At 46.1% G+C, this 24,352-nt stretch overlaps 1 protein-coding gene across 1 annotated transcript in view; it reads left to right on the plus strand.

Annotated features, from left to right (window-relative positions):
* Positions 1-238: 238 nt before the first annotated feature.
* Positions 239-24,352, plus strand: part of fbn2b (fibrillin 2b) — a gene marked incomplete at its 3' end in the record, with an annotated part of 56,926 nt that continues 32,812 nt past the window's right edge. The window contains exons 1-9 of the mRNA XM_080860750.1: positions 239-282; positions 1,903-2,272; positions 7,560-7,642; positions 8,881-8,982; positions 12,547-12,642; positions 13,115-13,210; positions 18,176-18,373; positions 20,726-20,851; positions 24,286-24,352. The exon at positions 24,286-24,352 is cut by the window's right edge and continues 59 nt beyond it. Coding sequence (XP_080716876.1) covers positions 2,076-2,272; positions 7,560-7,642; positions 8,881-8,982; positions 12,547-12,642; positions 13,115-13,210; positions 18,176-18,373; positions 20,726-20,851; positions 24,286-24,352 — 965 coding nt within the window. The 5' untranslated portion in view covers positions 239-282; positions 1,903-2,075. The remainder of the gene's footprint in view (positions 283-1,902; positions 2,273-7,559; positions 7,643-8,880; positions 8,983-12,546; positions 12,643-13,114; positions 13,211-18,175; positions 18,374-20,725; positions 20,852-24,285) is intronic.

Here is a 24,352-nt window from a genome sequence, read left to right on the forward strand (position 1 = left end):
TAGTGCATATGTAGACGTAGAGAATTTCACAAGTTAGATTTTTGTCCCCCTACATAATAGACAAGGCATGTGGAATGTAGTGGGTTTGTCCTGCAGTCCGTTAGAAACCCCCCTTTCTCGGTGTCTTAAAAAAAGCACCTCCCCTCTCCCAATCAGAGTCATTCACTAACTTTTCTCTTTTTCTCTCAAGGCTATAGTTCAATTTCCCATTCTGGGCCACATATCCCATTACAAAAAAGGACGCTCGGCTTGTCTACCTCAGGCCACTCCAATCGTTGAAAGGTATTGTGCTAATACTTTGATTATTGATTTCTTTCAAAAGGTTGACATGCACAATGTTAAATGATATTTCGCACGAATCGTGACATTTGTAGTGGTTACGAAAATGACTGTTACTGCAACAATGCACAAGAAACACGGCCGAATGAAATGAAGTGTAGCGCAGTCTAGTGAACTTTTTTTTGCTACGTTCAACTGCCGGCTTTTCCCGTCGTCTTCATCGTCGAAGCGAATCGTTAGGTGATCATAGGAAGTGAAACAATCTTGAGTGAAGATAATTGACTTCTTTAGGTGTCAAGCTTTCTGATTTTCACAATGTCTAATGCATTGTTAAGCGCATCATTTATTATATAAACCATTTGAGGCTGCAGTAGCCTACACGTTAATATTTCTGTGTTCACCTATAGCAGTCGCGGACCGTTCTCTGAAAGAGGACAGTAGAAAAGTTCTATAGATATTTCCCCTGAACCGTTACTCGTGAGATATCGAATATCTAACTTTTAGCATCAGAATGTGGCACGCTCTGCTTCTTTCAAAAATGTGTATGCAGATTAAATTGTTTCACACAATTGTGTCCTGGCCACGGCACACTTGTTGACAAGAAAAAAATGTACTCTTGAATGCGACACTAAATGCCACCGGCACGCGGAGGTAATTGATCAGGCATTTTCTTTGTTCGGTCTCTCAATTAGACCCGCCCACATTGATTCCTCCTATAGGCTACAGTATCACTTTTTTCATTATGGCGAATATGATTTCGTAGTTTTTATTCTTCTAGCTGCATTTCATATGTCAATGAATTATTAATCAGTCACTAATCATTTGTTTCTAACAAATTCAAAAGCAAAATCAAACATGGAAAATAAGCTCTTTTAGAAACTTTACTGCTCAAGTTGAAGATCTGACAGCATTGTGAGAATATATATGGGCGACTCTGTGTTTATCTTAACCCATAGTGGGTGGTAGACTGCCACCGCCTGTGCTTTCTCATTCATCTCCAGTCAGACAGTTTCAGATATTTTTCTTGCCTTTCTCCTAGACACCAATATGTCCTAGTTCTAAAGAAAACACCCAGTCTCAACAAGCTGTTTTTTTTAACCCCCCTGAAGTTGAAACCCGTTGCGGCCCTTGGTTATAAATCATTTGGGGCCCATAATTTAGACTAAAAGCTGAGATTTTATGAGAGAACAAAAAGATTGAAATGGTAATGGCTGTCCTTTCAGCGTATAATACGTTCTAATGGAGTCAGAATAGACTCTTAAAAACTATGCTTGCTGGTAAGTAATTCAGAATTAATTTGCCTCAAAAACCCTGGTGAATAATATGGTTACAAAAAACAAAGGACCCTTTTTTATGAACAGTTGGCTCACACATCCCATGTTGTAAGGGAAACGCAATTTGGCTGCACCAAACATAAAAAGACTGTTCAAAATATTACTGTCTTGAAATGAAAATGATAATCTTTTTTTTGGTGCATCCTCATTCAGTGTTCAGACTGACAGGGTAGCATATCTGCCAGTCTGTTTTGCTGGGCAGAGGTTGTCATGGATACATCACATCTTCCAAATGCCTCCTGCCACTAAGTCTGAAATCTTTTCACTTTTTCTTCCTTTCCCATTCCAGCCCCCAACCTGGAGTGCATTGGGACGGAACAGGTCCACTCGGCCACGTGTTGCCAGGGGCAGTCGAGGTGATCTGTGGGGCAAGGTGACATCCGGAGAAACTGAGCGCTAGCGTCTGCAGAGCAGGGCACGTTGACAAAAGTGAGTCAAGTCGAACGCGCAGCACTGGGGCCAATGGGAGCGTGGAAGCGGGCCAGGCTGGTGCTGGGATGGGCTGCCCTCTTCTGGGCCTCCCTCCAGGCAGCGTACGGCCAAGGCCAGAGCCTAAGCCCGGGCCAGGGGGATGGGGGCTACCAGGCCAGCCGCTTCTCTGGAAAACCTGATGATGTTCAGAGCCGCGTGCGCAGGAGAGGCCAGGACACTCTGAGGGGGTGAGTCTACTGTGTGGTACCTTTCTAGCAAACATCAATAGAAACATGAGCCAGCAGCCTTGATCTGTGTCAACGTAATTCCGAGGTTATCCAAACTGCTCACAATGCAGGGATAATATGTACAGCTATGATTTGAAGCCTTCACATCAAAGTTGATGATATTACAGTGATTAGTATTGCTGGCATGATTACTTACACTGCAAAATGAGGTTTACATCCTTGTAAATCTAGGTGATTATATTGTCATTGTGCAGTATTTACAATAACTGTCACTGTGGATCAACTTGCCTTCTGCTAAATGAATAAAGGTAAATGTGAATTCCCATGGTATGAGACATTTTCATTCGAAGGCCTTCAAAGGGGGCAATTAGAAGGCTTATTAAATGGAAGTGTTGTGGCTTGTCCATGATTAGGGCCACCACAAAACAAGGTTTTGCCATCAGTCTTGAATAGGGGGAGTCCCAAGATTGTAATGCTATTAATACGTCTGGCAGTGTTTGGGCCTGTGCCACACCAGGCCTGGAACAGAGCTGCATTGAATACGTCATTGTTCCTTTTAAGAAGATCATGTGCCTTAAAGCAAGCTGAAGAAATGCTTTCCACAGCGTAAAAAATTTAGCGTAGAAAATTTAAAAAGAAATACTAGGGATATTCACAGCGTAGGATTGTTTTTACAAATGAGGGAAATGGCAGTGAGTTTATTTTTTAATGACTACACGATGACACCCGTTTGTATACACAGATGATGCAATGCCTCACCAAGTGAATGCAGACCATTTGGGCATGCCAGTGCAGTGAACTAGTTTTATGTGATGGCTCTGCGCTCCAAGGAAACTTTGATGAAGCTGCTGCAGAAAACTGAAGTCAGTGAAGTCAGTCTGGGGGGCTCAGGGGCCAGTTGATGTTGGGGAAAAGTTCTTTCCTGTGGCCCCAGCGAAAACCATCCATTCTGCTTGTGAGAAACTCGGGTCGTGCTGGGGTGGGAACGCTTGTCATTGGTGCCGAAAGCATACTGTATATTATCTAATTTTAGATAAACAAAGGACGTTTTGTCCAGTGTGGTTTTAAATGTCAGAATCAGTTATTCTAATCTGAGACTCCATCTGGGCCAGCTTCACGCCCCCCCACCCCAACCCCCCACCCCCCACCTCACTGCTGGAGGAAATGAGGTATTCTGTTCGCCCGGGGCACCAACAAGGGACATTTGTTTAAGTAGTGCAGGTGATGAGGCAACAGACGGAGTATCGCCAGGGAAAAAAAAAAAAAAAAAGTTTTAATCACATTCGAGGGCCCGGGTGACGAAGTGCAGGCACACAAACGAAAGTGATTTCAGAAACAACATTTCCCCCGATTTGCTTGAATGGGGTCAAACAAACAGACCTGTGGAAGAAGTTGCCAGTCAGTTTAATTAACTCCGAGAATACTCGGTCTGCTTAGGCGGGCGGCGCAAGAATGATAACATGTTTTAGGGAACAGCAAACAGCTCAATAGGCCCTTGTGTTTGAATACATGGAGTATGGAATCCAGCAGTCTGGCAAACACGCTAGACCTGTGAGCCATCCGGTCTGTGCTAAATTATATGTCTGGGCAATTGCGCTGTATTACTTAAGAAGATAAATATCTGATCTTGTCTGGAAAGCAGAGCACTGCTGCATGGCATCCAGTCAACACCGAAATGTGAAATAATGCTGCATATGCGCTGTTCAGAAACTTGGCCAATGCTTGAACAGCCAAGAGGGATCCAGGTCTTGCACAAGTCCACAGATTGTTTTCATCAAACCGTTGCCTTGTCATGGTATTTCAGTGCATAAATCATGGATGTTTTTTATATTCTGTTACATTGAGGTTGTTGGCCAGATTTGATGGCCTTGTTGAAAACGGCACATTGACATAAATGTCTGCAAAGATTCTGTTCGGAGCTCACACATTTGTGTCGTCGGTTTAGTGGACATGGCTGGGTTTATATCTGTGGTATAGACCAAGTGTAATGATGGAGAAAGATGTGGCTGTAATTGGACATTGCCTTTCGATTCCACTACAGGCCAGCCGTATGCGATTTCCCCAGATATTTTAAGACCCTTTTTTCTGCTGTAGGTGATTTTGAGTTGGTCTGATTTATTGGCACTCACAGCGCAATGCAATTTGGCCCCAAACACTGGAGATATCTGATCGTGTTGTGGTTTCGGAGCCTCTAAATTATGCTGGAAAACCTGGGAGACTCTTGTAAACTGGTGGGCCTTGACTGAGAATCAGTTTCATGGCACCTGTCCACCCATGCCCAGCTTGAAAAAAACAACTGTGGTGCAGAATAATGTGGGTTGTTGGATCTGGCTCCGAGGGTCAGCGGTGAGCTCAGGGGAGATTTGGACGGTTTGCTCGCTGGGCGCCAATCGTCAGAGCGGAGGATCAGATTCAGCCACTCAAGTTTCTTCCAAAGCGGTGTCAGCTCCTCTCCACGTAGCTAGACGGGGATCTCCAGGGGCTCCCCAGCGGTCTCTGTTCCCCCTATCAGACTTATAGACCAAAGGTCCCGGCAGGCTGAATCTCCATGAACATCCACCGGCTAGTATTTCCATTGGAAATGCGAAAGGCTGAGAAATCTGAAATAAGCATTTAGGATGTAAGGATTGCCAGGTCTTTGTCTTTTTATATGTCAGGGGCTAAATGTATATTGTGAAACCAAAAGAGCTCCGATTTTTGTAGCATTTGGTCTGTCTGTGCGAGAACGCAAATAAAGGCTCCAGTGTGTCCAAGACGGAGAAATCCATTGTTTATCTGAATGCACAATTTATGTTTGATGTTTTACGACACATTTCGTTTTCTTGTTAATCATAAGTTGATCCATAAATCTTGTGTGCCCAATAAAAAAATCTTGGCAGAGAGACAAGACAATCCTACTGGGGCCCAAACTATAGCCTGGATCACAAGGTAGACCCCCCTTTCCAACTCCCACTCCCTCAAAAGAGAGAGGCGGGGGCTGAAAGACCCGTCTAGACAACTATGAGCTCAGAGTTCAAGGCAGTCAGAGGGTAGAAACTGGCCAAGTTGGATATAAAAGAGGCTTGAGGAGATTTGGAGACTTAAACCACCTTATCCTATTAACGTCACCCTTGATAAAACAGTGGGCTGTTCGGTAGGCTGAACTCGGTCCAAAAAAATTCACTAACTAGGGTCAGATGCCGGAGAGGTGACCCTTGATCCCAAACAGCGGTAGCAGAGTCAGAGAATGAAGCCTTCTAGAAGAAGCGTCTTCTCATTGATGAATGGTTTTTCGCTAGTCGCTAGTCTTTTTCACTCCACCGAGGGTTTGATCAAAGCTTCAGAAGATCCTCCTAATTTTTTCCCCTAAGGTTTCACTAAGGTCCTGACATTTTCTGTCTACAGAAATGAAGCAGGTTAAGGCGTTTTAACTATGGTGTGTGATATCCTCAAAGGCCCTCGATTTTGATAGAGATCAGTCATTCGCCTTCATTGATGTTCCACATTTTGACAAGTTGTATAACTTTTGTATTGGTTCGCAAACCTAAAGGTGACACTAGGCCTGTCAGTTGTAAATTCTGGTGTATTTTCGTGTGTTTACCTTGACTCTAGACTTTTTTGACATCTGTTCCTCTCTTGTGACACACTCTTTCCTGTATTATCTAAAGGAATTTGACCCTCAAGACTTAACATCAAAGTGTCATGATAAAACTGAACTCATCCCTTTTTAAATGGACACACGAAGAGCTGCACTTGAGTTTCAATTTAAAGAGAAATCCCATCCATCAAATTAATCCGGGCCCACTCATAAGGACAGCAGTCAAATCCCAAGGACAGAGGAGGCATCAAAAAAACAGGCTCAACACGAGGTCATCCCAGAAACCCAGAGAGCACGAATGCATCCAGATTTCAATGTGGGGATCATAAGGGAGGACTGCCCGTGAAGAGCGGTCTTTTAGAAGCCCATTAATCTACTCTTTTTAGCCCCAGCACACAAAGTTGTGTTGCTAAATCATTCTCTTGTTTCAGGCTCTCATTTTTCAATCCCACTAGTTTGCTTGCTTGTTCACTCTCTCTGTGTGAGAGAAAAAAAAGAGCTGGCCTCTGCGGGCTTTCGACACTTGTTGCTCGCGCTCCATGATGCTCTGGTCTCGTTTCCACTCTTTTGTTCTCCCCTCTTCCCTCCTGCTCCTCCTCGCCCCTCCCCTCCCCTCAACCTAAACTAAACTTGTTTTCTTTCCCTCCCACTGATTCTTGTCTATTTCCCACCAGTTTGCCTTTTCCTGTACCTAACTCTCTCGTCTATCTCCTTACACCCACCACCGCACTCTCCTCCCACTCTTCTTCCCCCTCCCTCCATCTTGCATTTTTCCACCTCTGGAGTGACAAGCATCTGGTTATGTGGTTTAGGAGTCTGTCATAAGATGCAATGCACAGCTGTCCCATCCCAGGTGACAGTAACTGGTAACATTTTCTGAATTAGTTTTCTTCTGAAATCATTCCCTGTCGTGGACCGGGCAACTAGACACCCCTGTAGTCCTTGGCTGGTTGATTGACTGGGCATAAGCAGGCGGTGATGGAAATAAAGTCTTCTGTAGTTTTAAAGGCGATGTTTGAGTATCGCATTTCATGCTCAAGATTGTTGTCAAGCATCATATGCTCATGTGGAGCTGGAGGTGAAATGAGAAAAACAGCATTGAGGAGAAGAGAAGAGCACATGACATGGACCACTAAACTCACAGAGACATGGACCACTAAACCAAGACAGCTAATCCGAATTACATTCGATTTTCCGAACATGTCTCGGGGGCTGCCAAGAAATTCCAGGACAGCCGTGTTATTCTTAAACCAGAGGCCATTTGGAAGTGATGCTGGGAAACACAGGTGAAGTGCAGGGACATAAACCTCCAGGCGGTGATGACTCTCACATGTGGCAGGGGGTGGGGAGGGTTTAGGCCATCCTCCTTCTTTACTGAACCATCTCCACCTAGAGGGAGCTGAGAAGGGCTGATTCAAAGACAAAAAACTGTGGATAAAGGGTTTAGTAAGGAATTCCATATCCATCCCGAGGGATTAGAAACATAGCAATATAAAAACAAACGGGGTATCTTTTTTGTGTGTGTGTGTTGTCCTTGGAGGCCTCAGATCAACATTAGCAATATTTACATGAAAAGCAGCATTAAGAGGCCAGGCTTTATGAGATCCGTAATAACCCTGTGCCCATGTTTGCTTATGAAAAGGATCTGTGTAAAAGATATTTGGCCTCTCGGCATTGACCGTGTTTGTTTTTTCTGCCTTTTTCTATTAGGCCCAATGTGTGTGGCTCACGGTTTCATTCCTATTGTTGCCCTGGGTGGAAAACCCTCCCTGGAGGAAACCAGTGCATTGTCCGTAAGTATCCCCCCCCCCCCCCCCTTAATGACTGTGAGAAAGGAGAGTGAAGGCTGATTCATGCTTCCTTACGTAAGCGTAAGCGCAAGCGCAAGAGGCCGCGCAAGCCCCTTGCGCGACCCTTGCGCGACTTCTTACGTCTTGCGTGCGTCGGCCCCTTTTTCTAGACTTGCGTCATTTTTTACGTAAGCCCTTACGCGAGCCTCGCAGCCTGCATTCTATCAACGAATGATACGAGATGAGGTTACTAAAATATTCTGCATGTCTACTCAGTTTTACAGTGCTTCCCAAGTAAAGGTTTGAAAATAACTTCAAGCTTCAGACTTTCTGTTAGGGAACCTGTTATCTATCTGCAGAGCAAATGTCAGGCTCATACAAAAACATTAACGTGAATTACTTGATGCTAATACCTAGCGCGGTGTCTATAGGATTTTCCATATACGTTAGCATTAAGCTAACGTATTTTCTATCACAGTAAAACATGCAATACTATGTGATTGTTTTTAGAAAACGAATGTTACGAGATGAGATTACTCAAATGTAGTCTGCATGTCTGCTCAGTTTAACAGTGCTACCCAAGCAAAGGTTTGAAAAGAACTTCAAGCTTCAGACTTGTCTGTTAGGGAAACAGCTTTCTATCTGCCAGGCAAATGGCAGGCTCATGACAACACGCGCAACCTTTGGGAGCATGAACTGCACCGAGTAAATTTTGCGCAACCGTTAACCCCCAACGCTGTAGCATGCAGCCGCTTTGAGAGTGAGAGAGGAAGTCAGACATCATTAACATACATTATGCCCTGTGTTCAGTGTAAACGAGTTGGACAATTGAACAGTTAAGATCTGTATCTTGTTCAACTTTCTCAGTTACGGTGTAAATGTAAAGAAATCTGTGCCAAAATACGTTGGTTATAAGTTTTTTGTATTTCAAGTATTTCTGAAATCATTGTGTGAATGACAGAATGGTATCAAATCAAGCTCAATCTTTAGATGCATACAACATTTTTTTATGGCACCACTTAATGCCCGTATGGCAGGCGTGTCCTTTTAATGATCATTTAGCCCAACCTTTTATGATTCTGAAGGATGACCTCTTTAAAGGACCCCTGAATAACCCTTCCCTTCCTTTAAGACCGCTTAAACAGCTCTGTGAGAGAGAGAGAGAGAGAGAGAGCCATATTTAATGCCACTCCTCACTCCTCCTTTGACCCTGCGCTGACTCTCCACCTCACTGTTTCCAGCCATCTGCAGGAACTCCTGTGGCGACGGCTTCTGCTCCAGGCCCAACATGTGCACCTGTTCCAGCGGACACCTCGCTCCCAGCTGTGGGGCAGGTGCTGGAGGTGGTGGAGGTGAGCCCACATAAAGCCCACTCTGTGGCTGTTTGCAAGATGCAACACATCACAACATGTACAAAATCAATGTATAATTCATATATTATTGCAGTCTTGATACATTACATTGCAGTCATAAAAAACATAACCTGGGTGAGAGGGTACACAGTACACATAGCCTATAAACAATCAAATGTTGCATTCAGCTATTCAGTCATGTTTTTTTGAAAACCTTACTGACCCAGAAACATGTTGCTGGCGTCTTGTAGTCCACGCTCCCCGGAAGGCGAGGTCATGACACAGATCTATGGTGCCGAGTCTGCTTTGCCATTTGCGCTGCAGTTAAGGGAACACTAAATCAGAAGAGGTTGCTCATGGCCACTGGTTGTTCATGTTGTACATTTCCTTTGGTCGAGGGCTTGGCCTGCCTGGCCCCTGAGGCCTGCTGTTTAGTTTATGGCTTAATGGGCAGTCTGCGCAGGTATGGTGTTCTCCCCGCTGGGCTCAGCCTGCGCTGTCAGTCTTCAAGGGAGAACAAAAGAATTATGGTAGAGAGAGAAAGAAAGAAAGAAAGAATCCAAAACCTCTTTGCTTGACCTGGAAGTGTTGAGCATGATCCTGCATCTCCTGACTGTTTGGACATCCTATTGGGCCTTGACGCCAGCTTTAATGTGCCGAAGAAAGCATCTCCTAAACCCTGGAAGTCAAAGAAGCTGTTTATTCCCCAGGTTTCCTCCAACATCGTTGCCTGTGCCTAAATGCTAGGAATGCTGTGAGCCATCTTCCCTCTGAGAGGTTCTTGCCAAAGCTATAGAAAACTGATGGCCACACTTACTTTCTCTGTGTTTTTATAGTGGACAGTTGGCGGGTCTCTCTGAGAGATCTCCTCCCCAGGCATCTCACTTAGTGGCCTGCTTTTTACAAAACTGGCTTCACAGTACCTGGAGAAATGGAAAGTTGGATTGATTTTTGTTTGTCTGGAACGCGATGCCTTTGCTTGGGGGAAGGAATGTTTCTTGTTTTCGAATCGGTCCCTGTAGTGCTATGATTTTTTTTTTAACTCTCCCTGCCTCCACGAGAGGTGGGTTAAAGCTCCTTGCATGCCTCCCAGGTGAAGTCAGAGAGGCAGGTAGTGTCACATCCACAGATCATTTCGTGACCCAATCTTTGGATTCCTAAGGAGCTCCAAACAATTTACTGTGCATCAATTTACTGTTGGGTCCGCTGGACTTTTACTTGCCTCGACAACCCCTGGAGGACCAGTCACGCAGATTAATAATAGCATTTTAGCATCCACCATGTCAACTTCAGCGGTCGCACGGAACGCTACAATGTTTATGGCCTTGCTACAAATCTGTAATTACTCTATAAATCATAAGCGGCTCAGTGGCTGTCATAATTTAAGCCCCATAGCATAGCGGTGGTACCTTAAGGGAAAACAGAGACCCAAGCCCTCTTGCTCCTGCTTCACCATAATTACGGCCTGCCTGCCATGGGCATGCGCTCCCTCGGCTGAAACAGATGTGGGGAGACAGACAGACAGCGCTCAGATTGGGTTGCTGGAGGGAAGAAGAGTGCAAAGGGAGCGGGCAAAGTAACCTGCATAACATTGGCACAGAGTAACTTGTCTGTGCGTACAAATGATGGTGTAGCTTTCGAGCAATGCAACGAGGCTCTGGGTCTGCTGCCAATATACTAATTTTCTCCGAGGCAGGACCAAACACTGAAACTGCGATAAAAAGGTTAGCCTTAAAACAGGATAACTATAACAGTGCTGTGGTAAAACCATATACGTCACCAGTACCATCAAGGGAGGCCTTGTCCTCGTATCTGGCTTTGAACATGGGAAAAAAATGAATTAACATCTGGTTGTACAAAGTATCAAATTACAGTTAAAGAGTATGACTCATAGTATATCAGCACATGAGGTCCCTGTCCACAGAGTAGGATGGTGGCATGTCATGGCTCTTGTGGCTGAGGTATGCCTCACAGCACAGGGCCCATAAAGAGGGTTCTGTGTTCTCAGGCACACGTATGTTTCCTGCTCTGCCATAAAAGCAGACAGATGTGACTGCCACACACACACACACACACACACACACAGTGGGTTCATTGTGGCTGCTGCGAGCCAGCAAGAGAGACCCCCATCTCTTCTTCTTTCTATCTTTCTTTCTTTCTTTTTTTAAAGTGTGTCCTTTTTTTCTGCACGTGTGGCGCTGCGTTGTGCAGTGCAGGTCAGGGAGCTGAACCGTTTCCCCTCCTGCAGCGGAGCTGTCAGCGGGTCTAGCCAGTGAGATCATCGCTCTTCCGTCCATCGAAGAGAAAACACACTCTCACCGAAAAAGCAGGCTGAAACACAAAACTAAACATGCAGAGAAAGAGCCATGTTTAATGTCCTGCCAAACTCTCTCTCTCTCCCTCTCGTTCGTTTGCTTTTAGAGACCCAACATTTTTTCGAGAAGAAAAATGGAAAATGGAAAATGTCATTAATCTACAGCAGATTTAATTTCCTTTGATGAACATTTGATACAATTTAAGCGAAAGACAGGGGTGAAGTCCATCAAAGAAATATGATGTTTTAGTCCTCTGTTGGCCAAAGAGAACCTTTCCCCCAACTTTGTATGTTCTATGGCTCGGTGCCCTAAACTAGGCACTAGAAAACAAGCCTTTAACTGATGGTACGCTGTGAACACACAGGCAATCAGAAACGGGCAAAATAGTCCCTTAAACCGATGGTTTCCTGGAACAGATAGATAAGGGTAATTTACAGTTACTCACAGAATGAGAAGTACACACAGTTGCACAGAACACGGACTGGAGGATGAACTTCCAGCAAGTCTAGTCACATCCCCTCACCAATCTATAATTCCACTTGCATGTTGAAAAAGATTTAAGACGCGGTGAATGGAGAGTATTCCAAGGTCCTGGGCGTCATTTCAACCCTATCCAGCAATCTGGCTCTTCTGACTGAGTTTCTGCCAGGTGTAATTAGATCACTTATGAAGCGAGCATTTAAGAGCGTGGAAAAGCCTCACCATAGACACACATTAGGAGTGAGATTGTGGGTGGTTTTGGCAGATGGAGTTGGAATGGGGGTGGCATTTGGGGTGGCATTGGGTTTGTAGTGTGTGTGTGTGTGTGTGTGTGTGTGTGTGTGTGTGTGTGTGTGTGTGTGTGTGTGTGTGTGTGTGTGTGTGTGTGTGTGTGTGTGTGTGTACGCGTACGCGTGAGTGTGTGTGTGTGTGTGTGTGTGTGTGTGTGTGTGTGTGTGTGTGTGTGTGTGTGTGTGTGTGTGTGTGTGTGTGTGTGTGTGTGGTTTAGGGTTGTTCTAAATCTCACCAGACAGGAAACATTCTTGGCTAAAGGACACATGTGGTTGGCCTCCTGTGCTAGTACATGTGTTGTGCTAGTGTGTGTGTGTCTGCAATGTGTATTATATCTAGGTGAGAAGGTGTACGTGTGTGAGTGTGTGTGCAATGTGCATTGTATCTAGGTGAGCATGTGTGTGTGTGTGGGTGTGTGTGTAGCTTGTTCTGTCTATGTGTAGCGCTGAACCTGTCCGTCTCCCCACAGTGCAGTCCTGCAATGTCAGGTGTATGAACGGAGGCAGCTGCCAAGAGGATTCCTGTTCATGTCAGAAGGGCTTCACAGGCATGCACTGTGGACAGCGTAAGTACTCCCCCCCAACTCCTACCACACACACACACACACACACACACACACACACACACACACACACACACACACACACATACACACACACACATATATACACACACACACGCTTAGCTCAGTCATCACTCGTTCTCAGCAGATGCTGCTTGTGAGAGGGGAGATGTCAGTGAACAGCCCCAGACTTTGCTCATATGAAAAATGAGGCCATCTAGAATGCTTACGGATACTTTGGCCTGCTTGCACAGAGGAGTCCTTCCAGGTCGTACTTAGACACTTATGATGAAGGGCACCCCATGAAATCCCTTCGTGAATGCTTTGGCTAGCAGCTTTAGCATTTTAGAACGTGAGCTGTCCGAATAACTGAACTGTTAGATGCTAACAAAGGATAGTAAATGTAGAAAAGGTTAATTTTAGAGCTTTTTTAAGTAATTTTTTTTTCTCAAATCCTTTTCTGCTCTGATCACAGCTGTCTGTGAGACTGGCTGTCAGAACGGAGGGCGATGCATCGGCCCCAACAGATGTGCTTGCGTCTATGGTTTCACTGGTCCACAGTGCGAAAGAGGTAAGACTTATTCCTTCTTATTACCCTTTATTTGTCTTGATTATGCTATATGGAGTCTGCTTATTGTGCAATACTGACCTATAGTGTGTATTTGCACACAGGCGACTAACACTGGGATGTTGGCAATAGCGTTAGGACACGATGCGGTCCAAAACTCCATACTTTCATTTGTAATGTTTTTATAGAACCAATCATGCAGATGGTATTTCTCTCCTCTTTGCGCTCGCAGCAGTGCAATCAGTTTAAAATGAAATACTCTGACAGGGGTAAAGTGCCTGGCTGAGAAACTGGACACTGGGGCTGAATGTGTGAGAATAAGCAGACCTTTCAACAGGCCTGGGTTGAGATTAGGCCTCAAGAGGGAGAGAGAGAGTGAGAGAGAACAAGAGAGAGGAGGGAAAGAGAGTTGGAGGTTAAGAGAGAGCAAACAAGAAGGTTTGACCCCTTTCCCTTACCTAACCCTCATCTCTCCTGCTCTTCAAAATCTGCTCCACCACCCACTCTCTCCGAGTCCCCCCTCATGCACACACCCCATGCAACTCTGGGCTTGTTTTCTTCGAAAACACAACACCGCTGGGGGAGAGGGACTTGGAGACATCTGGCAATAAATAAAACTCCCTCAGAATGACAGAGGAACGTTTCTTTGTAGAGCTGCGGACATTTCCTGATGAGGAGTGGAGCTCTGGGAGTGAAGCAGAGCAGCGAGCGGAGTGGAGAGCGGGGCGTAGGCAAAGGCGGGGTGGCCGGGAGGGTAAAAATGGACTCCGCAGCTGTGTACACAGAGTCAGGCCCAGGCTAGCACAAACAGTCTGGTCTCCGTGCTAAGAGCTGGGTCTGCACTGGCCACCAGACCCCACCAGCCTCTCCAACCCCCAGCCTCTACCCCCCCCCCCTTCCTGTTCCCTCTCCAGTGCCCAAGAAACACAGCTCAGGACAGGGGGTTGGGGGGCGGAGTGGATGGGGGGGACATTGGTGGATTTACCTCCCTGCCCCCCTTGTCTAGTGAAAGCAATAAAAATGCCTCTCCAGTGATCCCCACAATGCTATACGCTGCATTTGTGCAACAAGGAGAATGGCTGGTGTTAAACATCATAAAGAGGCATCACTCAGTGAGAGGGCCCGTGACTCATAAAGCACAGGCACCTCAGTTGGGTCTTTGTTTAGTTTAACCTCTAGGGAAGAAAACTGCTGCATCCAGCACTGAGGTCCAAGAGCTCTTAAGTGTCAGGAGTGTGTTAGCGCAGCACATAACATGACTCCGGAGACAGTCGCAAACCCTTACGGCATCAACTGGGGTAAAGAGGCTATGGAGAAAAAAAGCTAAGAGTTAGGTCTATGTGTCCACTGTCTCATGTCTCGTGAACAAGGAATGGCTCGAAGATCCAGCAAACGCTGGCCAATCCAATTTTCCGGGTTAGTAGTAACAAAGTCATGCGTGAGAGCTCTGGCAACAATTGCCACACTGAGGTGATGGAAATAGGGGAATGCTGCTATTTCGGTCTCATTCTGTGAAAATGAATTCTCTGTTGGAAGGGTGGGATTGGCAGAGAGACGTTTGTGCTTTTTCTCAGCCGTCCTCCAATTCTCCGAGCAGCTCATCCTGTTTGGGGGATTTATCCATCGTGTGATTGTCCAATTCTGACATGTTGAGTATAGATTTAAATAGCAGCGACATCATGATTTGTTCTCTAAAGGTACAGTTTGAATGTGTTTTGGTACATTTGCCATTAAGTATATTTAGAAGTGAAACTGAAGTTTGTCATTTTAATGAAGTAAAGAAAATGGAGAGAAAGTGAAAAGCACGGGGAGTACTGATATTTGGTCTGCTTTCCATACAACATACTGTAGCAAACATAAAGGGTTAAAAATACAGTGTGCGCTCTGCAGGACTGTTAAGTTCATTTTCTGAGCAGACATGTGTGCTCTGCATAATTGTCTTCAGTGGTTTCCAGCTGAGGAAAAGTTGCCTATTAATTTAGCAGGCAAAGGTCTCCGGTGCCAACTCGGCACGTGACTCAGTGTATTATCGGACCCATTGCATTTCCATGCATTTCCGCGACTCTAAATGTACCAAAGCAAACTTGTCGGAAGCAGTAAACAGGATGATTAGCATTTGCATGGCGCTGTGAAAGTGTTCGTCAGCAAGGCCTCTTCATTGGACACCGTTCCGTTGATGCAAAACGCAGAGCCGTTGAAAAGGATGCAAGAATGGTTGGCCCTGGGCCTGGAGGAGCATGTGAGGACCGGCTGGACGACAGATGGATGGGGCGGTGGGGAGAGGGGTGCTTACTGTAACTGCTCTCTGAAATGACTGTAGGTCACAAAGAGCTCTGAGCTTTTCCATTCAGGAAATATCAAACCTCTTGACAGGAAAGCCAGGGTGTCTAATATTTTGCCCTTGCAGTCAGGAGAGCACTTTGACCTTTTTTAACAAGGTGCTTGAATCACTGAGATTACATATTTCATCTGTGTTTCTTAATGCTTATTGCAAATCTGATTTATCGCTTATAGTTTGGCTCGCAGCAGAGTGGTTTTCCCCATCATTGACTATAGAATAAATATGGGTGAGGCTCACCCTCTCCCCCCGCTGATAATTCATCTCGGTTCTGGTTCGTTTCCTCAAAGGAAGAGCATTCCAGACAAGATTAGCCTCACTCTATCATTGTGCTGATTTTTCATCGTTTTCTTGGAAAACAGTCTTCACAATAACAACACAGCGCGTTTGGCCGCTGTGATATCATGCAGACAAAGACTTGCCAACTCACTTAGCCTACTTTCCTTGTGTGAGAGCACAATACATTTTTTCTACACAACAAAATGGTTTGCTGATGGGAGCACTTGCTTGTCCTGACATCCCATTTCTTATTTTCTCACAAGAAGTTCAGTGGCTAGAAGACCACAGAGCTGCTTATCTTTGCTGAGCGGTCAGCTGAAATAAGTCCAATACATTAGTTATAATGTAACAGCACATGAATGCCCAACGTGTTGAGACCAACCCTGAAATGGGTAAGTCACATCCTTCACAGCCCAGTCTTTTCTATTTGTGAGTGCCATTATCGGGCAGTTGCCTGTCACCTTCCAAACCAAGGGGCCCTAGCTCTATATGCGATGTGTTATTCAGTACATTAAAAGTGATCTGTGATGGCTCCAGTCTTTTGTTTGGCCCCTCTTGTGCGGTGCGGTGGTGTGTTTTCCCTCCGGCGTGCACACAGACGGTCCTTGCTGAACTTGGCTCTCCGGGATAGAGCAAGTCTGCAAGCCTGAATGATTTGGCCGCGGCTTCGGTCCGATGCTAGAGTTGCAGGGTTCCTCCGCACATCAAAGGGGGCTGATGGGGGCAGGCTGGAGCGACTCCCAAAAAAGCTCTCCTGCAGCAGAGCTTTCTCAGCGATTCCTTTCGCATGAACGACTTCCTCCGCCCGCCTCCAGGCCAAGCTCATATCAGCAATTAAGGTGAAAAATGAAGAGAGAGAGGGAGGGGGAGAAAAGAAGAGAAAAGTGATTTGCCCTGATTATGGTTGAGTTTATGTTGCTCAACTGTTGTGGTTCCGAAAGAAATCACCCCATTTAAGATATTATGGATGACAAATAATGACCTGTCTGACAGTCTACAAGATTGTCTTAGCTTGTATGAATGGAATCACTGAGAGTGTGAAGGGAGCAGCAGTATTGAGGAATAAAAAGGACTGCCGCAAATCAGACATTGGGACCGTGATGGACACATCTGGGCTTGAGGTCTCTCCTTCTCCTCGGCCCCGAACAGACGTGATGAATCAATCCCAGATGTGTATAGGATGTATGCTGCAGGTTGCCGAGGCTTGGAGGGGACTCGCATTCCACAGCTCAAATTGTCCACAAAGAATTGTCAGGTCAGGGGTGCACGGAGGAGAGGAGTGGAAAGGGGGACTGTAACAGGGAGAAGGACCGGGGGCGTCATCCCCTCTGCATTCTGTACTTGTCTGACCTACTTTCTTTCTCTTGGTGTTTTTTTTTTCTTCTGGGATGGGTGTAATCTACCTCTCATTCCCACGAAGTAATAATAAAACACCACTACATGAAAGACATGGCTGTTCATCTCCTTCAGGCCAGGGCGTGCAAATCGTTTCCCATGGCAGTATTTCATTGCTGAGTTGGCCAGGCATGCAGTCTGAGGTAGTCCATATTAATAAAGCTATATTGCACTTGGCAGCGCTATTGCAGTTAATTAGACTTCAATCACACAGCCGGACGCCATTAGCGCTCTGAGTTGTATTATGTGTGATTGACTGGCTCTTCTATTGCTTGAATGGCCTCAGCATGAGGTCATTGTTTTTGATTTGTGAAGTGCGCTTAACAAGATTTAGTCATATTTACGGACAAATAGAACAGCAAGGTGGTCACTGAGGTAGAACCTGCTAGAGACACTATGTCCCATTATTTTTGTTTCCACATGCATTCTCGTTCTGTCAAAATAGTGATGATACTTCCACTACAGTGTGTTCGACTTGAGGAATGAGTACGGCTCGGTAAGGAGAACCAGAAAGTAGAGGGTGCTTCATGGGAAAGGTTGTTATCGATGGCGACCTGCAAACAGGCTCAGATTATAGAGTTATCCTATTAGACAGACAAGAAGTAAATCCACTGTCCGAGCATATCCAGACCAAAGTTCAAACTTGGAATGCATATCAGCAAACAGCGAAGGAATGTGATCACAAAAAGTAAAAGCAACAGGAACTCTCCCTCTGTGTCCTGCTGGGGCGATTTGAGGCACGTAAATTATAGTGGGGGTTTGTCCAATTATTTTATACATGACAGTAAATCTAAACGGTAAATGAGTAGTGAATTGAGAATTTTCCCATGCCTCTCATTGCTTCTGTGATTCTGTCTCTTCTTATTCGTTTCTCTTTCACTCTCTTTCTCTCTCACCTCCTACCTCCTACCTCATGTCCCCTCTGTCTCCCTCGTTCTCTCCTGTCTTTCCCACAGACTACCGGACCGGCCCCTGCTTCACGCAGGTCAACAACCAGATGTGCCAGGGTCAGCTGAGCGGTATTGTGTGTACCAAGACCCTCTGCTGTGCCACCATTGGTCGCGCCTGGGGTCACCCGTGCGAAATGTGCCCAGCCTCCCCTCACCCCTGTCGTCGAGGCTTCATCCCCAATATCCGCAGTGGAGCATGTCAGGGTGAGTAAGAGTGACCCCCCCCACCCCAAAACGGGACCCCCACTCCTCCTGAACCTCTCCTGAAATAAGCCGCCCCTCTCTGCTACTAGCTAAACGCGGGCAGGGACCACATCAAAGTCCCCCGGGGGCCACATGAACTGAGCTTCACCTCGCCTGCGTCAACATTCCATCCACGGACCCGTGTCTGTGCAAATATGAGCCTTTCTCTCCCCATTGTCTGGCTCACACATTTGCACAAGGCTCCCTAATGGCTTGCCAGACTAAGCAGTAAAGACAGTATCAATATATGGCACGCATGTGAATGTCGTCGTGGCCTCTCTTAGGTAAATGGAGCTCGTCACCACTTAGCAATGTGGAAATCCCGCTGCTTTCCCACGTTATAGGGTTTAAATAGGAGATAATGGCTGTCAGTGTCTGGGGCTGACCTGTGCAATCCTGAAGAGGAGAATGTTATTTCTAGGGGATGTGCAGATATCCCAAATTCTTGGCCTTGCCCATATTGTCCTGGTGTCCTTTTTTTTAATGGACATCAGCAAAGCTTCAGTCTTGCTGGGGTTATTGGGAGGATTCTGAGAGAGAAGACAGAGAGAAGACAGTTGAAAGACATATTTACTACACTGATAGCTTAGCCTGTAGTTGTGTGGGGAGACCTGGTTTCCTCCCTATGCCCTCTGAGCATGTTTCGTACACGCTGACACCCCCATAGTTCCACTGACCGCAACAGTAGTTTTGGGTTCCTGATGGATGATCAGAATGGCCGTCGAGGCAGTGAACTTTCATTCCATCAGTTTCCCATCTGAAAGCTAATGCTCCATCAGAAAGATGTTTCTGAGGCAGACCGGAGGGCTCATATGTTTCCTCTCAGTAACCCCACAGATAATGGTATGCGCTGGCATACCCCAAACCTTCCAAGACAAGAGCAAAACCCCCGCCAGAGGATTGGCTGGAGGCAGACCAAAGCGTACGAGGGGTCTGAAAATTGTAACGCTGGGCATTTTGAAATGTTCTTGGCTCCAAGGCTTCTGCACATCTAAAAAGCAAGGGCCTGTTTTTGCCATGTTGTTTTTTTCTTGTTTTTTTTTTTTTCTTTCTTTTCGAAGAAAAGTCTAACAGTGAACTGTTAGGCTGATTAGAACCAGACCGAGGGTTGTGGAGATTTGGCTTAGAACAACTGCTGACACATGCCAACTGTCCCCCTGTCAGACGAGAGAAACAAAGAGGGCAGTCAGGTACCAGCAGCAGAGTAATAGATTCCTCCCAACGAAAGCGTGTTTTGCATGACACCCCGACGCATAACAGCATGAGCTCACATCTATTACATGGGCTGAAGTGGAGAGAATGGGGAGGATTGCCAGCAAGGCCACAGAGCCTGGTGTAGAGCGCTTTGACCGCCAAATGAAAAATAAGTCCCGCCATGTTCTTACTCCGTTTCTGTACAGAACCCACTGTTTTTAAGGAGTCCCTCTATCGCCTTATTAGCGAATGCAGACCATGAAGTACTGGGCAGGAGTCGTGACTGACTGGACATGAACTAGTCAAGTCTGCCAAAGGCACATAAGGGAAATGCTATTGCAGTGGCACATCCAGGCACTAATGAAGTGTAAATGTGTGAAGACACACAAAGAGGAGGTGATAAATGTTCTTCTTTCTTCTTGAAACAACAGGAAAGACGTTGTCATCCACTGGAGTTTACGAGAACTTTTCAACCCAACGCCTCACAGAGCACTGAGTTAATGTATTACCAATTCAATGACTTGTCTTTGAGGACCAGTCTTGTGAGATGGACGTACTGCTTTTTTATTTGCATGTGGCTTATATGCTGAAGAGGCCAAATGTGAGCCAAAATGTCGGAGACCTTGCCCCTTGTCATCATCAATCTGGACAGGGTAGTTTTATTTTACACCCCGTAATGTCCCTTGGGATGGGTGTAGCTTTGTCTTTGAGACAAGCTTACCAAACGATCTCCATCATTCTCTACAGTTTCTCTACAGCTGTTTCCAATGCTATTTGTCCAGCATTACTATGACAGTATCTCATTTATCTTGGCAGGTCTATATACTTATTGTCTCATCTCATCTCATCTCTCTCTCTGTCTGTCTGTCTGTCTCTCTCTCTCTCTCTCTCTCTCTCTGTCTCTCTCTCTCTGTCTCTCTGTCTCTCTCTCTCTCTGTCTGTCTCTCTCTCTGTCTGTCTGTCTGTCTCTCTCTCTCTCTCACTGTCTGTCTCTCTCTTTGTCTGTCTGTCTGTCTGTCTCTCTGTCTGTCTGTCTGTTTGTCTGTCTGTCTGTCTGTCTGTCTCTCTCTCTCTCTCTATCTATCTCTCTCCCTCTCTCTCTCTGTCTCTCTCTATTAGATGTGGATGAGTGCCAGGCCATCCCAGGGTTGTGTGCCGGAGGAAACTGCATTAACACCGTGGGCTCCTATGAGTGCAAATGCCCGGCAGGCCACCGCCAGAGTGAGACCAACCAAAAGTGTGAAGGTAAGTCACTGGGATGTGTAAACCAAGACTGAGATTCCCTTTCAGAAATAAACATGGCAGAAAGTCTTGGTGTAATTAGCTTTAGCATACAGCTACCTGTAGTACTGTACTACACATTACTGTACTACACAGTACTATACTACATAGTAATGTACTACACAGTACTTTACTACACAGTACTATACTACACAGTAGTACTGGCCCAGAGTACAAATTGCCACTTCTTGGCCGTGACAACTAATTATTTGGATACGAATCAACCACAAACTATGTGGCACTGCTGAAAGCTGTTCTTCATTCACCTGATGGTTCCACACCTTTGTTTAAAATGAGTTATCTGAGTTATCTGCCCCATTCGGTCAGGAAAGTTACAGGTCTAAAGTTCGTCTTGGGTGATCAACCGTTGACCTATCTGGGGGAAAACCAGGATTTCTTTGAGCGCTCACTCGAGGCAAGGAGGGGTTCATTGCACCGCGTGCAGAGCCAACAATGACATCCTATCTGTGTTTTGAATAGCTGAATACCCAATATCCTCTGGCTTCTTTAACTGGCACGTGCAGAAAGTCCCTTGTACAAGAGGTCCGGCGGTCAGGGCCTGATGTTTTTCAGATTCTGGACCTAATCTCTGCAGTGGGTCACATTACTTTGTGTTGATTGGGTGGAATTTAAACAATGCAGAATGAAAACAAGCAGGCACACACAGCGAAGCTGAGCTTGTAAGTTTTGGACCAGGGCCTTGTCTCTTGGGAAGGAAGGCTTAGAGGAAGCTGGTGGTGGGGGGGGGGGGGGGGGGGATGAATGGGGGGTCGAGGTGGGGGGAAGCTCAGGGCTCTCCAGCTAAAGTAGGTGTTGATCAGTCATGTGCTCCAGTCACAGTGTTTTCTGCAGACATGGACAGATATAAGGCGAGTTATCGCCTTACTTGTGCTGTCTGCGTAATCATTCTCCTTGGGTGCTTTATGAACTCAAGAGCCCAGAGACGGTCTTAATCAAGTCAAACTGAGAAAATACAATTAGCCTGGCCTTCCCCCAGTGAAAGTTAATGGAGAGTTCTCGCGGCATGTGCTAATCACGTGTATTGAACCTTAGACTCCAAGGTGTTTTTTGTTTTAGGAGTTTCCAACCTCCTATTTCCCCCATTTGGTTTCATCCATTGGAAACTCCTAGGCCCCGAGGGCAGTCGTCAGCCCAGATGAGTACTGCTGACAGTGCTGCCCTTAATGACTGTAAAGCCCCAGGGTGCCACTTCACCCCCTACCAACCCCCCAAACACACACACACACACACACACACACACACACACACAGACAAGCCCCCTTGTGTCATTAACTCATGAGCACTGCCGGCCTCTCAATGATGAGCTGGTGAGTGAGTGGAGAGTACAGCTGAAACAGAGGCTGTTGTCTGCGTGTGTAGACTCAGCTGTCAGATACACACACAAACACAAACACCCACCACACACACACAAACACACACACTCAAACACACACACACACACACACACAAACATAAACACACTATACTCACAAGTTCCAATGGGGTGAGAGTGCTGTATGTGGCAGGCCTAATGATACAGTCAGGTGTAGGGTCAGTTTTCCCTCTCCTTCACACCCCCTGCCCCCACTTTCAAATGGAAAAAGGACTGACAGTAAACCAAAAGCTCGTCGGACAGACATAGCTGAAGGGGTGCCCTGTGGTCTTCAAAGCTTGAAGGAGAGGGTGTGGGTCGGGGTGGAGGGTAGGTAATTAAAGGGACAATTGTAGACTGAAGTGGGTTGGGCCTGGGGCCAGATGATGGACCATTGTCAGTGCTTTGTGTGTGTGTACACATGTTTGTGTGTGTGATGGTGTGTTTGTGTGTGTGATGGTGTGTTTGTGTGAGAAGGTGAATATGTTTGTGTGTGTGTGTATGTGAAAAGGTGTATGGAGGGGCGATTAGAACAGTAGTTACAAAAACTGGTTTTATTTCCTCGGGATGCAGGGTAATCTCCCACTCCCCTCACTCAAAGGTCATAGATTTATCTGGATAAGGCATTGTCAAAGAGCACGAGCGAACATGCTACACTCCTGTTCTACTCTACTCCCGTGGTCTATACATCACGCCGGCACAGCTTCATGTGCTTTTAACATGTCTCATGTCCTTATGTTGCCCAGCCTGTTCTTGCCTCGTCTTTAAAATAAATGAAAGATTCTCCCATCTTCTTAACATAAATATAGCGCTCTGGCTCAAGACCAGCTGTTCGCAGTCAAACAAAGGAGGATTTGCAGGTGGGAGGCGAAGAGGCTGTGATAGCTTTTGTGTAACATACAAAGACCTCCCTGTAGTTTTAACACTCACCACACCCACACACGCACACACACACACTCGCATGAGCAAACAGTGGCCATTAATCTATATGGCAGTCATTTCCCTCCAAATAGAGTTGCACATCTGCTGTGTGTCAAGTCTGGGTCTGTGCACATGGAATGCTGACACCACATTTATTTTCCTGTAGTTTTATGACTCCAGTGGGTGAGAATATTGGGCTTTTGGGTTACAGCAGTTGGACAACAGTCAGCAAGGGGCTACACACCCTTTCTAGTCCCCACCGGGCACATCATAACCAATACTAACTCCTCAAGCCGATCATCACACCGGGAGAGGAATGGCCCAGCAACCACACACCACAAATCTTGATTTACACACTGCGTCTTATGGAGCCCCTATGCTGTATAATTTCACTGGGCACATGTAATTGCATGGGTGCATAAATAAGCATAACACGTCATTAAAAAATTCACCCAGCTGGACATTGATTCAAGGCTCGACGTCATACAGGTAGAGCGGGGGGAGGGTTGGGTGCTTTTTCACCTCGCCATGCCAAGTTGCCCTCTTTACTGCTGACGCGCACGTCTAGTTTGGGCAGACAGCCGCTGGGCTGCACTTAGATGAAGTGCTAGCGTGCTGCTAGTGAGAGAGTGAGACGAGGGGGGTGGGAGTGGGGGGGTGGTACACTTTCCACCTGGTGCTCTTAAAAGCCACAGCGTGGCGTGGCTCGCCTCGCGTAATCCTCGGAAATGCCGCCTGACGGATGCGGCTAATTGTGGAACGACCAAACCCATCCATACAGCTTTGTTTGAAAGGGAGCAACCCAGCGTCAGAAAGTGCCTGTGTAATTTAAGTTAACAACCCTCAGTCTCTGTCAGTGTAGTGATTTCACGGTTCGGACAGGTCCAGGAGAGCGTCCAAATTCATCTGTCCTTGTTTCAACTCCAGTCCTTATTAACACAAAAATGCCAAAATCTGCCATGTTTACATCAAACTGACACAAAAAAAAGTTGCCCACAGCAGTTTCGACTCACTGGATAAAAAATGCTCCCTATTTGTTCCAGTTATTCTCTTATTCACTCTAAAATGCTAATCAGAGACACTATGTTTTGTTTTTTGGTTTCAGACATTGACGAATGTGCCACCAACCCTGGCGTGTGCGATGGAGGCGACTGCACCAACACAGCGGGCAG

This window comes from Sprattus sprattus (genome assembly GCF_963457725.1).
Source record: "Sprattus sprattus genome assembly, chromosome: 2".
Lineage (NCBI taxonomy): Eukaryota > Metazoa > Chordata > Actinopteri > Clupeiformes > Clupeidae > Sprattus > Sprattus sprattus.